Source organism: Bubalus kerabau, chromosome 5 (assembly GCF_029407905.1).
Source record: "Bubalus kerabau isolate K-KA32 ecotype Philippines breed swamp buffalo chromosome 5, PCC_UOA_SB_1v2, whole genome shotgun sequence".
Taxonomy (NCBI): Eukaryota; Metazoa; Chordata; class Mammalia; order Artiodactyla; family Bovidae; genus Bubalus; species Bubalus kerabau.
The window spans coordinates 32,272,287-32,289,310 of record NC_073628.1 but is presented as its reverse complement, the minus strand read 5'-3'; the positions used below and the strand labels follow the sequence as shown (position 1 = coordinate 32,289,310).

Below are 17,024 nucleotides of genomic sequence, written 5' to 3'. Positions count from 1 at the left end.
TAGACAGCATATTAAAAAGCAGAGACATTACTTTGCCAATAAAGGCCCCTCTAGTCAAAGCTAATGTTTTTCCAGTAGTCATGTATGGATGTGAGAGTTGGACTATAAGGAAAGCTGAGCACTGAAGAATTGATGCTTTTCAACTGTGGTGTTGGAGAAGACTCTTGAGATTCCCCTGTACTGCAAGGAGATCAAGCCAGTCAGTCCTAAAGGAAATCAGTCCTGAATATTCATTGGAAGGACTGATGCTGAAGTTGAAGCTCCAATACTCTGGCCACCTGATGGGAAGCACTGACTCACTGGAAAAGACCCTGATGCTGGGAAAGATTTAAGGTAGGAGAAAAAAGGGATGACAAAGGATGAGATGGTTGGATGCTATCACTGACTCAAGGGACATGAGTTTAAGCAAGCTCTGGGAGTTGGTGATGGACAGGGAAGCCTGGCATGCTGCAATGGGGTCACAAAGAGTCATATATGACTGAGCGACTGAATTGAAATGAGGCATATCTATACATATACCTGCAGATATGTATTGCTCAGTTTCACTGCTTATTTTTAATTTTATAAATTGTTAAAGATTAAATAAACATGAGTTTCAGTTGACAATCAAGTTTATATTTAGGTTGCATATTGAATATAAAAGGGAGGTAGCAAGCAAGTGTTTCAGGAAGTGAGGGAAGTAGCTAGAATGCTAAGAAGTTAAGGTGAACAGTGTTTGTTAAGATAATAAACAGTGTTTATTAGGATAATGCTTTTTATGAGGACTATTACAAACAAAAAAGTGTTTGTAAGAAAGACATATCTCCCAGCAGACATGTTTGTCTACTGTTTGGAAGACATTCTGGTGAGCCACAGATGGCTGACTAAGCATTCCTATTTTTCCAGAGCCGACCCCATTTCAAACATTCTAACATTAGGACCTCAATTATTTGTCTTTATCCATCTAAGATTATAGGTTCTGATTCTTCAGGAGGATTAAAAAGAATACATGGAAATATATTATCACAGTTACATGAAATGATATTTGAAAAATAGGTTAGTGGGAATGCAAAATGCTATAGTCATTTTGGGAAACTGGTTGAGAGTTTCTTATAAAATAAATTAGACAGAAATTCTTTGTAGGTATTCAAGCAAGAGAAATGATAATATATACATAAATGCTTAGTATTTTTATCCATAAGAGTCAAAAGCTGGAAATAACCCACATGTCCCTTAAGTGGTGAATAGTAAACAAATTATCATACATACATGAAATGGAATGCTAAAAAAGAGTGAGCCATGTTTTAAAATTAAATATTTTAAATATTTAAAGAATAGCAAGAAGAGATAAGAAAGCCTTCTTCAGCGATCAATGCAAAGAAATAGAGGAAAACAACAGAATGGGAAAGACTAGAGATCTCCTCAAGAAAATCAGAAATACCAAAGGAATATTTCATGCAAAGATGGGCTTGATAAAGGACAGAAATGGTATGGACCTAACAGAAGCAGAAGATATTAAGAAGAGATGGGAAGAATACTCAGAAAAACTGTACAAAAAAGATCTTCACAACCCAGATAATCATGATGGTGTGATCACTGACCTAGAGCCAGACATCCTGGAATGTGAAGTCAAGTGGGCCTTAGAAAGCATCACTACGAACAAAGCTAGTGGAGGTGATGGAATTCCAGTTGAGCTATTCCAAATCCTGAAAGATGATGCTGTGAAAGTGCTGCACTCAACATGCCAGCAAATTTGGAAAACTCAGCAGTGGCCACAGAACTGGAAAAGGAACACGTGTACCTGTGGCAGATTCATTTTGATACATGGCAAAACCAATACAATATTGTAAAGTTAAATAAAATAAAATTAAAAAAAAAGAAAAGGTCAGTTTTCATTCCAATCCCAAAGAAGGGCAATGCCAAAGAATGCTCAAACTACCGCACAATTGTACTTATCTCACACGCTAGTAAAATAATGCTTAAAATTCTCCAAGCCAGGCTTCAGCAATATGTGAACCGTGAACTTCCTGATGTTCAAGCTGGTTTTAGAAAAGGCAGAGGAACCAGAGATCAAATTGCCAACATCTGCTGGATCATGGAAAAAGCAAGAGAGTTCCAGAAAAACATCTATTTCTGCTTTATTGACTATGCCAAAGCCTTTGACTGTGTGGATCACAATAAACTGTGGAAAATTCTTCAAGAGATGGGAATACCAGACCACCTGATCTGCCTCTTGAGAAATTTGTATGCAGGTCAGGAAGCAACAGTTAGAACTGGACATGGAACAACAGACTGGTTCCAAATAGGAAAAGGAGTTCGTCAAGGCTGTATATTGTCACCCTGTTTATTTAACTTATATGCAGAGTATATCATGAGAAACACTGGACTGGAAGAAACACAAGCTGGAATCAAGATTGCTGGGAGAAATATCAATAACTTCAGATATGCAGATGACACCACCCTTATGGCATAAAGTGAAGAGGAACTCAAAAGCCTCTTGATGAAGGTGAAAGAGGAGAGTGAAAAAGTTGGCTTAAAGCTCAACATTCAGAAAATGAAGATCATGGCATCCGGTCCCATCACTTCATGGGAAATAGATAAGGAAACAGTGGAAACAGTGTCAGATTTTATTTTTCTGGGCTCCAAAATCACTGCAGATGGTGAATGCAGCCATGAAATTAAAAGACACTTGCTCCTTGGAAGGAAAGTTATGACCAACCTAGATAGCATATTCAAAAGCAGAGACATTACTTTGCCAACAAAGATTCGTCTAGTCAAGGCTATGGTTTTTCCAGTGGTCATGTATGGATGTGAGAGTTGGACTGTGAAGAAGGCTGAGTGCCAAAGAATTGATGCTTTTGAACTGTGGTGTTGGAGAAGACTCTTGAGAGCCCCTTGGACTGCAAGGAGATCCAACCAGTCCATTCTGAAGGAGATCAGCCCTGGGATTTCTTTGGAAGGAATGATGCTAAAGCTGAAACTCCAGTACTTTGGCCACCTCATGCGAAGAGTTGACTCATTGGAAAAGACTCTGACGCTGGGAGGGATTGGGGGCAAGAGGAGAAGGGGATGACAGAGGATGAGATGGCTGGATGGCATCACTGACTTGATGGACGTGAGTCTGAGTGAACTCCGGGAGTTGGTGATGGACAGGGAAGCCTGGCGTGCTGCGATTCATGGGGTTGCAAAGAGTCGGACACGACTGAGCGACTGATCTGATCTGATGTTTTAAATAAAGTCTGAAATATGTAACAATATGGGTGGATTTCTAAGGTCTTATACTATGTATTCATAAAAAAAGCTTTATTTTGTAAATTACCATATATATGATATCCTAGAAAAGACAAAAGACTAGGTTGTAAATCAGGTTACTAGTTGACATGGGCTGGGGGGTTGATGGTAGGGATTATAAAATATCAAGTGGGAAGTTTAGTTGTTTTTGTTGTTTAGTCAGTAAGTCTTGTCTGACTCTTTTATGACCCCATGGACTGTAGCCCGCCAGGCTTCTCTGCCCAAGGTATTTCCCAGGTAAGAATACTGGGTGCTGCTGCTGCTAGGTCACTTCAGTTGTGTCCGACTCTGTGCAACCCCACAGACGGCAGCCCACCAGACTCCTCTGTCCATGGGATCTCCAGGCAAGAGCACTGGAGTGGGTTGCTATTTCCTTCTCCAGGGGATCTTCCCGACTCAGGGACTGAACTCATTGTATTGCAGGCAGGTTCTCTACCACTGAGCTATGAAGGAAGTCCCTAACTTGAATATTGGTCAAACCCTCAAAGTATATAGATAAATGGGATTAATTCTATGAAAACTATACCTCAATAAAATTCAATTTTTGTTTTAGCTCACCAAAACAGCTACATGTGAAATATTAAGTTGAACATTCTGTAACACCATATACAAAACTAAACCAAGAAGAATTAAATACCTAAATGTAAGATCGAATACTGTAAAATTTTGGAGGAAAATACGCAGGACATAAATCATTGCAATGTTTTTTGGATCTGTCTCCAAAAGAAAAGAAACAAAAGTAAAAATAAACAAATGGGACCTAATTAAACTGAAGAAGTTTTGCACAGCAAAAGAAACCATCCATGAAACTATAAGACGTGAAACGATGCTTAACGTTGCTAATTATCAAGAACATGCAAATCAAAACCATAAACAGATACCACCTCACATCTGTCAGAATGGCTATCATCAAAAAGTCTACAAATAACAAATGTTGTTAAGGATGTGGAGAAAAAAGAACCCAAGTATACTGTTGCTGGTGCTTTAAGTTGGTGCTGCTGCTGCTAAGTAGCTTCAGTCGTGTCCGACTCTGTGCGACCCCATAGACGGCAGCCCACAGGCTCCCCTGTCCCTGGGATTCACCAGGCAAGAACACTGGAGTGGGTTGCCATTTCCTTCTCCAATGCAGGAAAGTGAAAAGTAAAAATGAAGTTGTTTAGTCGTGTCCAACTCCTAGCAACCCCATGGACTGTAGCCCACCAGGCTCCTCTGTCCATGGGATTTTCCAGGCAAGAGTACTGGAGTGGGTTGCCATTGCCTCACTACAGAAAACAGTATGGGAGTTACTCAAATGACTAAGAACACTAATTCAAAAATATACATCTTCCTAAATGTTCATAGCAGCATTGCTTCAATAGCCAAGATATGGAAGGATATGGAAGCAACCTAAGTGTCCATCAAAGATGAATGGATAAAAAGGATATTGGTATAAATATATATAATGAAAGCCAGACAGAGAAAGACAAATACTCTATGTTACCTCTTATATGTGGAACCAAAAACACATAAAACAAAATAAATCTAAAAAAAACAAAAAACAAAACAGACTCACAGGTATAGAGGACAAACTAGCAGTTACCAACAGGGAAGGGGTGATGCGGATGGGCAAGGCAGGTATATAGGATTAAGATATACATGCTATCATGTATAAAATAAATTAAGTATCAAGGATATATTGTATAGCACAAGCAAACATAGCCATTATTAAATAAAATATAAAACGCTGAATGCCTATGTTATACACCTGAAACTAATAAAAATCAATTATACTTCAATAAAATAAGAGAATAGGATAAATCCAGTACACTTTCAGTTAGATGCAGGATTTAATACAGTCTTAATTTCTTGACTATGTTTTTCAACTTAGCTTTAAAATTTAGTAATGAAATGGTTGTTAAATTTTAATGTACACAAGAATTACCGGAAGGGCTTCTTAAACTACCGATTAAGTCAGTGAAACTTTTCTATATGATACTGTAAGGGTGGATATATGTCATATATTTGTCAAAATCTATAGAATGTACACCACCGAGAATGAACCCTAAACTAAACTAGGGACTCTGGATGATAATCATGCATTAGTGTAGTTTCATTGATTATAAAAGATTTACCATTCTGGTCGAGGATGTTGATAATGGTGGAGGTTATGTGTGGGGGCAGGAGTATATGGGAACTCTGAACTTTCTGCTCAGTTATGCTATGAACCTAAAACGTCTCTAAAAAATAAAGCCTATTTAAAAACCAAAAAATAAAAGTAGCTGGTCATAGTGCCTAGTAAATTACATGATCCTCATGGAATTACTATATCCTAGTAAACAGTGCTGATATGAAAATCATCTTTAATAAGTAAATCCCACTTATATTTTTGAAATATTGTGCTTTTCTAAGCATTCACTGAATGCTTATGAGTCTCTCAGTTATCAAACTGCAACTGTTATTCAGTTTACTTTTATATTCAGAGTGTTTCCAACCATGCAAAGTATTTTAGCTGGCAAAATGGGGGACTGTGTTGTGATGGTGTTATAATTACTAACTCATCATCTAATGGTGGGAGCATCATTAGAGTAGAATCTTGAAAATGTTGTAAATGGCATACCCTTGAAAGGTTCAAATATTAGAAACAATTTTTCACAGACATTCCTTTCAGGAGCCAACTGAATTGATCTGTTGAATTAAGAAAATGAAACCTCTAGGAATTCATAAATAAGAATGCAGAAATAATATGTCCTCTAAGAAGCTAAGATGAAGAAAATATATGAGTCTTTCTTGAACTAAGGGGCTAAAAACTATAGGTAGACCCAGGTCGTCATTGTTGGTTTTCATTCTTCTGTTTGTTTCTAAACACCACACACCCTTTCTCCTAGGGCCACCTCTTTTACATGTACATGGGTGCTGTGTGAACTCTGGGAACATGTAAATTATCACAGAATATAGCTTCAATTCAGATGGTCCTTATTCAAAACAGCTCCACTTGCTTACCCTCTTAAAGGTAATATTCAAAACTGCACACTAGGTATGCCATATGTCTAGAAACTTAGCAAATATAAACAATATGAGAGTCTATTGATATCCAAATAGAAAAATACAATGGAGAAAATAAAATACACAGGCTCATATCTATATGCCATTCAGTTTTATTTCTCATTTATGGGGCATCAACCTTTAAATTTCAATGTATTTAACAGCTCTATTCATTTCATATATAATATTATTGTAAAGACATTATAAGTGGATAATCATATTGCATGCTAGACTCTCAATAGTGACTTATACATGTCCACCAAGGAGTATTCTCACCTTCTTTAATTAAAAACCCCCAAATTCTGCATGAGCACATGAACACCAACCTAATGGCCTTTTCCAGGTTCCTACAAGTTAGCACATGAACACCAACCTAATGGCCTTTTCCAGGTTCCTACAAGTTAGCACATGAACACCAACCTAATGGCCTTTTCCAGGTTCCTACAAGTTAGCTAGGCTTGTGACCTAGTTCTGGCAAATAGGATACAAGGACATATGTGCCATTACTTTCTAGATAGACTCCTAAAGATCAATGTTTATGAGTCACAAGGTAATATTTCCTGTTCCTTCTGCTAGAAGGTGATAATATCAGGAAACAGCTTTTGGAATTAAGAGGTGGCTCCATATTTAGGAGACGGTAGAAGTTGTTCACCAGCTCTGTGCCTTGCTTCTAATCTGCTATGGGGAAAGGGATAAACTTGTGTTAGACTGTTTTTCTTCTACCTAAACCTGTCTCTTTCCCCCTTCCTTTCACAAGTATTTGGTTTTCACTGAAGACTAACATGCCTGGGCCTTATCATTCACAGGCTTTTCCATTATTATTATTATTTTTTATTTTTTTATTTTTGTACAACTAGTCTTTTTGTATGCTCCTTTGAGGCTCCAACTTAACACATTAAGTGCAGTCTCCTCTCCTTGAAGTATCACTCTACTATGACACTATTTCTACTCTCTCTTTACTGTCACTAAGGGTTACTGACTGTGAGCTATATTTCTACATTACAGATTTCATTTGGAAGATCAGGAAAAGAAAAAATGGATTGTAATTAAACCTGAATTAAACAGAACGACGTTTTCCCCCACTTAGGGGGCAATATTGTATGAGACAATATTTTTGTCCATCTAATAGAACCAGTAAATTTATTTGTTTCTTTCATTTTATGTTCAGTCCTAGAATCCTCATTTTTCCACTCTAGTCTCCAACAGGTACAGACATCACATTGTTGATGTTGTTGTTTAGTCCTAAGTCATGTCCAGCTCTTTGTGACCCCATGGACAGTAGGCTGCCAGGTTCCACTGTCCATGGCATTCCCCAGGCAAGAACAATGGAGTGGGTTGTCATTCCCTTCCCCAGGGGATCTTTTAGATCCAGGGATTGAACCCGCCTCTCATGCACTAGCAGGAGGATTCTCTATCACCACCTAGAGGATACCAGAAGTGAAAACTTCATGGACTTCCAGGTGTTTGCTAGTAAGGAACTCTTAATAATCCAGTTAAGGAAGGAATCCAGAATATCATTTAGGAAAGTAACACTTCAGTGGCTTAACATTTTTTCTATTTGGTGATGAAATGTTAAAACATCCAAAATACCTAAAAGTTTAAAATGTGTCTTTATTTTCTTATTCCAATGTTTGCAGTTATGTTTTAAGGGAACAGAGTCACCAGATGTCTTGGGTTAAAAAAAAACATCTGGCACTAATACTGTTTCTATTCACTTGAAGCTTTAAGAAAGGAAAACATACTCACCTCTTCTGCATGTAGGCCACATAGCTTGTTTCCAAACAACAGTTTGTGTTTCAAGCTTTTATTCTGAGGAAAGAAACATACTTTTATTGCTAAGAAGTTATAAAATATTAACAATTTCTTTAAATTATGTCAGCAGTGCTTCTGGTTTGTTCACAGATAAGTCCTTCATGATACGAGATGTAGCTGATTTTCATAAATTGAGTAGAATCTGTACTATAAAAGATTGTTTTTTTATTCAACAAAAATCAATGGGTTTGATGTATTGGCATTAACACAGTTATTAGAAAATATGGAACTTTCTTTGGTCTTACATTTAAATCTGTCTATTGTATTTATCTATGCTGTTTTCTAAAATAATTTTGGTTTCAAATTTGTAATTGATACTAGTTTCTGAAAGCTCCCTCTAAACAGCAAGCATTTATTTCTACCATCATCTGGATGCGCATCACCTTGGAATCTAGTTTAATAGAGTCACGGATGCACTAGTGTCTGAATTTCCTTTAAACACTATGGTTTTAGAGTCCTCATGTTTCTGACACCTGTGCATTGCATGCAAAGGGCGTTTTGATGCTCAGAAACCATTTCTTCTTCCAGGCCTCATAAGAGTACTCTGTATGCTGGACTTGACCTAGATTCATAGACAAATGTTGGTTACTTCAGAAATGGAGGCACAGTGTTAGCCATCTGAATCTAAACCCTTAGAGTGTGTCAACTACATCTCCCTCATGACACTCGGGCTTTTCTTTGTCCCATAACTGAGTACCTACTCTTCTTTTAGACAGGAAGGATAAAAGAGAGCAGAAAACTCTGTAAAAACTCACAGGATTTAGACTTTATACTGTCTCTACAGTAGCAAACAATGTAATGGAAAGTATATCTCATACATAAGTACTCTAAAGAGAGTCAATTTGATGAGCATCATAAGGAAATTGAACTAAATTTATGCAGTGTGAATGAATAACTCAATGAACGAATACATCACATTTAAGACTTCTTCACACATAATTCCCACCTGATTATGAACATAATTTCCTATTTTATTTTCCTGTCATGCAGAGAGTGGTTATAGCTCCCTCAGTTGGAAAGAATCCTTTGTCTAACTTTTCCTCTTCAAGTATGAGTTGAAACTCTAAAAAACTTATTTAGAATTTAAATACCATGAATTTTTTTATACAAGTGAGGAATTATCTTGATTCATTTAGTAAAGGTTTTTTTTTTTTTTTTTGCAAATATCTGTACTTATCATACAGCAAAACACAGATTAAGGTTTTTAAAGTCTTTAATGTATGGTATTCCTGTATCTAAAAGCTCATAAACTACAGTAAAGAGACACATACTTATATTTTAACTCCACAGTATTGCTCAGTTTGTAGGTTAAAAATTACCCTTGTTTTCCTACTATACATGTCTATTTATGATATTTTTGACACAGGGGATGTTAAATTTTTTTATTAAATTGTCTATTTTTCTTTTTTGATTTCTCTCAGTTTTTAAATATTAGGTATATCTCTTCAGTATCTCTAGAGATTTGTTGTTCACTTAGATTTTCATCATTCTAAGGCTAGAGGTCTTTAGTGGAAACACTGGTAAAATTCAATGTTAATTTTCTGGTTCAATAATTATAGTATCAGTGTAGGTTGTTATATTAGAGGTTTTGGGGAAAGGTACATGAGAACATTCTATATTAATTTGCTACTCGATGTTTGTAATGTCTTTTTGGATCTGATATTTCTAACCTGCTTTAGCACAAGCAGCAATAACAAGTGGGACTGCCTCAAACTACATAGCTTCTGTACAGCAAAAGAAACCATCAACAAAGTAAAAATAAAACCTATGAAATGGCAAAAAACAAAGGGTACAAATAATGTATCTGATAAGGAGTTAATATTCAAAATATGTAAAGAACTCATGCAACGCAAGAGCAAACAACCAAATAGCCTAATTTGAAAAACTGGACAAAGGACATAAATGGACACTTCTCCAAGAAGATATACAAAAGGCCAACAGGTATATGAGATTATCCTCAACATCACTAGTCATTAGGGAAAAGCAGATTGAAACAATAGAGTATTGTTTCATGCTTGTTGGAATGCCATCATCAAAAGACAAGAGATAACAAATGCTGGCAGAAATGCAAGGAAAAGGGAACCTTGGCGCTGCTGGTGAGACTGTAAACTGCTACAGCCACTATGAAAAACAGTACAGAGGATCCTCGAAAAATTAAACACAGAACTACCATATGATCCAACGAGTCTACTTCCACCAAAGAAAAAACTAACTTGGAAAAGTATCAGTACCCCCACCTTCACAGCAGGATTATTTATAATTCTGGGCCTGCAAACAACCTAAGTGCCCACTGACGGATGAACAGACAGAGAACTTGTAGTATATGTGTGAGTGTATGTGTGTATACGTGTGTGTGTGTGGTTAAAAAGAAGAAATGCTTGTCATTTGTGAAAACATGGACAAAATGTGAAATGAGGTAAGTCAGATAGAGAAACTAAAGACCGACCAACCAAACTCACAGAAAAAGAGATCAAACTTATGGTTACCAGAAGTGGAGGGGAGAAGGAGGAGGAATTAGAGAAAGATGGTCAAGAGGCAGTAATCTGAAATTATCAGATAAATATTATATGTACTAGAAATGTAAAGTGCAGCATGATACCTGCAGCTAACTCTGACAGATGACATACAGAAAAAAATGTTGAGAGAAAATCCAAAGAGGGCTGATCACAAGGAAAATGTTTTCCCTTTGATCTTTCTTTTCTTTTTACTATATCTGTATGAGAAGATGGATGCTTGCTGAACCTACTGTGATAATCATTTCCCAATATACATAAAGTAAACCATCATGATGTACTCCTTGAATTTATACAGTGATATGTGTCAATTAATTTTCAATAAAACTGGGAACAATTATTTAAATAGTTAAAATATCTAAAAAACAGGAATATTAAATAAATAAAATTGAGACAAGCTGAGTGAAGGACATCTAAAGGCCTTGTGTGTTAATATCCATCCATGAGTAAATTTAGAAAGATAATAAAGCTAATAATATATTTCTACTTAAAATTTAATACTTTAAATTTTACCATACTATTTAAAATTTACATCTTCACTTAAAGATTTTACCCCCTTTTTTCTTTTTCCTTTCTTTCTTCCTTCCTTTCTTTTGATTTTTTTTCTTTCATTTGTTCATTATGTGCAATTCTAAAGTGATACAGCAGTGAATATTTCTTTTCAAACGTGTGTGATAGACTTGGACAATGCAACTATATTAGCACAAGGAAGACTGTCCCACATGGATACCCTGTGGCCATCCCCAAAATGAGCAATGATTATGCTGTGTATCCACAGTCTGCTCTGGCAGTTGATAATTCTGGGCATCCATGCAAACAATATGTTTCCATTAAGATAAATATCATTTCCAGAGCTTAAGAACTAGACTATTTAACTATTTTGAAATAAATCCAGAACTGAGGATAATCAATTATAATCACCCATAATGGGGCCAATTGTGGGATAAAAGTAAGACTTGCAAGACCCGTACTGAGATTTTTCTTAAATGACATATTTTTCAGAAACACAGATGGCACAGAGCACTGGAGAGGGAACACTGACTCCCAGAAAATTCGCTGATTTAACCTCTTCATTCAGTGCTGGTGATCACACCTCTTTAATCTTGGAAAGAATTAAGACTTGCTATTTCCAGTAGTCATGTGCAGATGTGAGGGTTGAACCATAAAGAATGCTGAGCACCAAAGAATTGGTGCTTTTGAATTTTGGTGCTGGAGAAGAATCCTGAGAGTCCCTTGGACAGCAAGGAGATCAAACTAGTCAAACCTAAAGGAAATCAATCCTAAGTATTCACTGGAAGGACTGATGCTGATGCGCTAATACTTTGGCCACCTGATGAGAAGAGCCCACTCACTGGAAGAAACCCTGATGCTGGGAAAGATGGAAGGCAAAAAGAGAAGGGGACAGCAGAGGATGAGATGGTTAGAAAGCATCACTGACTCATTGGACATGAGTTTGAGCAATCTCTGGTAGATAGTGGAGGACAGAGGAGCCTGGCATGCTGCTGTCCATGGGATCTCAAAGAGGTGGACATGAATGAGCAACTGAACAACAACAAATCATTCAGGCATTAAGAACATACTCTTTACAATTGTGTAATCAGACATGTAGCATTTTATCTACCCTCTAAACGATGGATCTCATCCCTATCAAATTGGATGATGCTTTCAGAAGGCCTAAAATAACAACTTACACATGTAATTATGCCCCAAATGCTAGGATCCAACTATGAGTATGATTTGCTGGGACATAAGAAAAAGTAGATTAAAAGAATCATAAAATGTTTAGGTGTCTGTTTTCCCTGCCTATCAAGCTTATACTATCCTTTTTCTAATAACTAGATCCTGATTTTTCTTGTGAGAATCATTTTTCCATGCTAATTCTAAGTGGCTGTGTGATACTAACTTTACCCACTCTATCAAGGGAAAGGATGAGATTCAAACTCAGCCAATCAGAGGCTTCATCCACATTTGGTAAAGTAACATAAAAGCTGCTGATGAGACTCAAATATAAAATTTTATTTTCAAGAATTACTTAGGAAAATGTACTGAGGGTCATCACTACATCACAACTCAGCTGAGACTGAATATAACATAGAAAAAAGAACACACGAGTTTGGACAGAGATATACTGAATTCCGGTGAAGCTGATGGCCCCTCTATTTCCCTTCACACTTATCTAAAGCTAGTATATATAATCCTGGGTTCTTCAGCTATATGCTTCTAGCTCCAGCTTCTCTGTTCACTTAATGTTGTACTTAAATCTTTTTGTCCACCCTATCTACATAACTATAATTTTGTCAATATCTTAGGATTCAGAGTGGTAGTCTCCCCTACACCAAATCCAAACATCCAAGCTTATATCTAATGCTCATGCTTGGATCAGGATGTGGGCACAGAACATATCCATCTATTTTGGCTTCACTAAATGAAATTCAGACCCTGCTTACTACCTACTAAAGAAAAGTCTCCCAGATGGACAAATTTGTACAAATTTGGGGTTGCTTAAAACAAATGTCCCAAAAACCTTCTTGGGAACCTAGTTTCTTGAAAAACTACCTAAAATGTCACTCAATATCTCCTCTTGTCTATATGATAAAACTCAAACTCAAATATGATAATAACAAAATGTAATAGGTAGATCTGTTAATCTAGTTTTGAGTTTTGCCTCAAACGTAAAGCATCACATTTTCACTGCAGCTTGCATGGTAGCTTGGGCTTCCCTGGTGGTTCTAGTAGTAAAGGACCCACCTGCCAAAGCAGGAGACATAAGAGACCTGGGTTCCATCCCTCAGTCAAGAAGATCTCCTGGAGGAGAGCATGGCAACCTACTTCAGTATCCTTGCTTGGAGAATCCCATGGACAGAGGAGCCTGGGGGGCTATAATCTATCCAGTTGCAAACAGTCAGATATGACTGAAGCGACTAAGCATACAACACGTGCTAGCTCAAATCCGACATGCATTCAACATACATACAACATACATAAATCTAGCCTACCTCTATTCATTTTGCTATATGGAAATGTAAAAATTCTAAAATTACTATGCATTTCCATTTTACATAGTACTTTCAAATGAAATTTGAATTTTTGTTTGCAAAGAACAGAAACTAATAATGGTTCAATCAGGCAAAGCATGAATTTATTTCATGTAGGATAGAGAACACTTGGGGAATGAGGCTCAGAAAATAGGCAGGAACCAAGTAGGAGGGTTCTATAATTATGAGACAGGAATAGAATTATTTTGACAATTGAAAAAGAAGCTGTAAATCAGTGTACTTAATTACAAGGTAGGTTGATGAGGTCTCAATGAATTTTCATGGTGAAAGTCAAAATCTGGGAACACTTAGGTTTGTCAAACATAATAAATTATGTAAATATGCTTATCACATTATTTTCTGGATTTAAATAAAATATACCACTGCTGCCAGGCAGATGAAAACATGTGTTAATGTCTTCAATGTGCAATTAAGTATAAACCAAAAGTAAAAACACCTGCAGTGGTATTCAAACTAAAACCAGAGAGTGCTGCATCTCACGGCAGGTAGCATCTCCTTTTTAGAAGTTTCTAAAACTGCACAAACCACTATATAAATATAGAATGCTTGTGAGCCACATGTTTCAATTGAAATGTTTTTTAAATGCCTGAAAAAAATGGACATGTTCTTTCAAACAGAGTTGGAACTCAAAACATTATATCCCATATAAAGAAAAGTAACAGTTTCTGAGAAGTATGTGACAAATACTTTACTTCTAAAGTATCTGCAGATGTTATAATATTTTACAAATTCCCTAAGAGTCTCTTATTGAGCACATCTCAGGAGAAGGATGGGTTACTGGACTGGTATAAACCATGAACATGTATTTCACCAATTTGTGGGATGCACAATTTTTTCACTTTTTAATGTTTCTGAAATCAGGATGTGGTCTACAATATTTGGTGCTTTTCATTTATTATATTTTTGGTTCCCTCCACCCCAAGAATGCTGTTAAATCACAATCCACTCTACAATTGATGACTCTTTAAAATTTAAAGATGATTTTTGTTTTAAAATAAGTAGTGAAAAGATCAATAAAGAAGAGAAAATATCCTCCCATTTAATAAAGCTCAGCTGCATAGGACTGCATAAAATAAGAAACATATAAGGTCAGTTTATTCTAAGCCACACAAAAGGAAAAAAGTAGAATTTCAAAACGGATGAAAATAAAATTGTATATAAAATAGTTTCAGATCTATAATGGAGAAAAACGCCAAAGGGAGTCAGCCATTTCTATATAATATAAATGCAGAGCTTGGACAGCTGAAGCACATTTGGTAAAAAAAAAAAGACTTAGATATTCTCTTTAAAATTACACTAAAACATAATGCAAGCAGCAAGAAAGATAGCTGAAAACCAAACAACACTATTTTCTCAAGTAATTCCCTTGTTTAAATATAATGCTATGACTTAATCTGTATGTAAACTAATTGCTACTTTAATTAAGATTTACATTTTTACAGAATGATTTAGAATAGTAGACATGAGTGGCAGGATCATTCTGTAAACACGTAAAAACCACCCTCAGCCAAGTGACGGTAGGGACCCCAGAGAAGCTTCAGCCTCGCCAACTTGAACTCCAAATTGGTTAAAGGCATAACAAAAGTTGTACAAGTGCTCAAAGGTTTCCTCGCCAAGGTTATCTCCGGAACAGGATGGCATACTGACCTTGGCTCTAATTCATTAGAAAATGTATGAGTGCTTCATGAGAATTTTATTCTTAGCTTAGCACCACACTAGCTTTAATATTCAGTGTCACGAGGCAATGTCGACATATGTGAAATAATGAAGAATATCTAGGTCATCTCAGATTTCTTGCAGCTTCAGGACTATTAAGAGGGGTTATGAGTTGGTGACCTTTTCTGATGACAGGTAAAAAGATAGTTTTAATATATTTCAATTTACTGAGTATATTAATTAGATATCCTCTGAACTGGTTCGCCTCATACCTACAAGATCACTTTGCAAACAGTATGACTATAATACGGCACAGTGACTGAGTTAGGACAGAACAGCTCAGTTCTGTCTAAAAACAACTGTATTTAAATCTCAGTTTTTTATATGCTCTGTGGTTTTTGATGCCTATGTTTTTCCTCTCATAAAACTAGATAACTGTTATGACCAATGGAGTGGTTGTATTGAGACGGCAGAAACAAAACATTTATAACAGTGACTGTCACACAATAAGCACTCAATGAATATTAGCTCTTATTATTTCAATGAAGTTCAGTTTGTCTTGCAAAAAATAAGAACTACTCTTCCTGAAGATTATGACAGCACTCTAAGAAGGCTCAGAGTTTTGAAATCACAATTTTTATATATAAATACTGTTATTTTAGCATGTGACATACATTCCTAGCTATTGAGTCCTCTAATTGTTCTTAGAGATAAAGTTTATTGTGGAAAAAACACTGCTCTCAATAGTATTTCTCTATATGTCTAATTTGGTCTTCTTTTAAAATAGACAACTCTCTTGGAAATAGAACCTGCTTCTGCTGTCATTAAACACCCCCTTCCTTTACCAGACAGCTCTCATTCTAATGGGTTAAAAAGTGTTGCTAAATAAATGAGATGCCATTCATTCCAGAAATAACTTCGTGAAATAAAGCATTAATACCCTTATCAACCTTTATAGAAACTTTTTATGTACCAGGAATGGAGGCAGAACAACCCCTCTCTTCAAGAAGGTCACATCCACGGAGGAATCTGACAACAGTAGCAAGCCTCCGGGGAGACACCTACTCAGGGAATGACACTGAGCTGCTTCTAGATGTGCAAAAGTGAAGTCGCTCAGTCGTGTCCGACTCTGCGACTCCATGGACTGTCGCCTACCAGGCTTCTCAGGCGACAGCCCATGGAGTTTTTCAGGCAAGAGTACTGGAGTGGGTTGCCATTTCCTTCTCCAGGGGATCTTCCTGACCCAGGGATCGAACCTGGGTCCACTGCATTGCAGGCAGACGCTTTACCATCTGAGCCACAGGGAAGCCCTAAATGGGCAAAGGATTCAGTCAAATAATAAGAAATGGCAGGAGAGAGAGAAGAGTATGTGTACTAGACCCTAGGATTCTCAGGAGTTGAAAGATAAGATGGGAGAGGGGCTTCAGGGTTAGTCAAACAGGGCCCTGTAAGCCACTGAAGCCATGACATTGGATGTTTAGCATGAAAGTCACATGATCAGATTTACTCTTTAGGAAAATAAAGCAGGAAGAATTCTGGATTTCAAATTCATTAAGATATCTAACAGTTGTTCCCATCTCCCCATCCCCATATAGGTCTACTTAGCAGTTAAGTTTTAGGCAATATTTTGTTGGGGGAATTAAACTCATACAACTCAGAAACAAACAAACAAAAAAGCTCATTAAAAATGAGTGAG

At 36.7% G+C, this 17,024-nt stretch overlaps 1 protein-coding gene across 1 annotated transcript in view; it reads right to left on the bottom strand.

Moving 5' to 3' along the window:
- The window catches only part of LUZP2 (leucine zipper protein 2), a 270,546-nt gene that overhangs the window by 118,772 nt on the left and 134,750 nt on the right, over window positions 1–17,024 (bottom strand). The window contains exon 3 of the mRNA XM_055581381.1: window positions 8,038–8,100. Coding sequence (XP_055437356.1) covers window positions 8,038–8,100 — 63 coding nt within the window. The remainder of the gene's footprint in view (window positions 1–8,037; window positions 8,101–17,024) is intronic.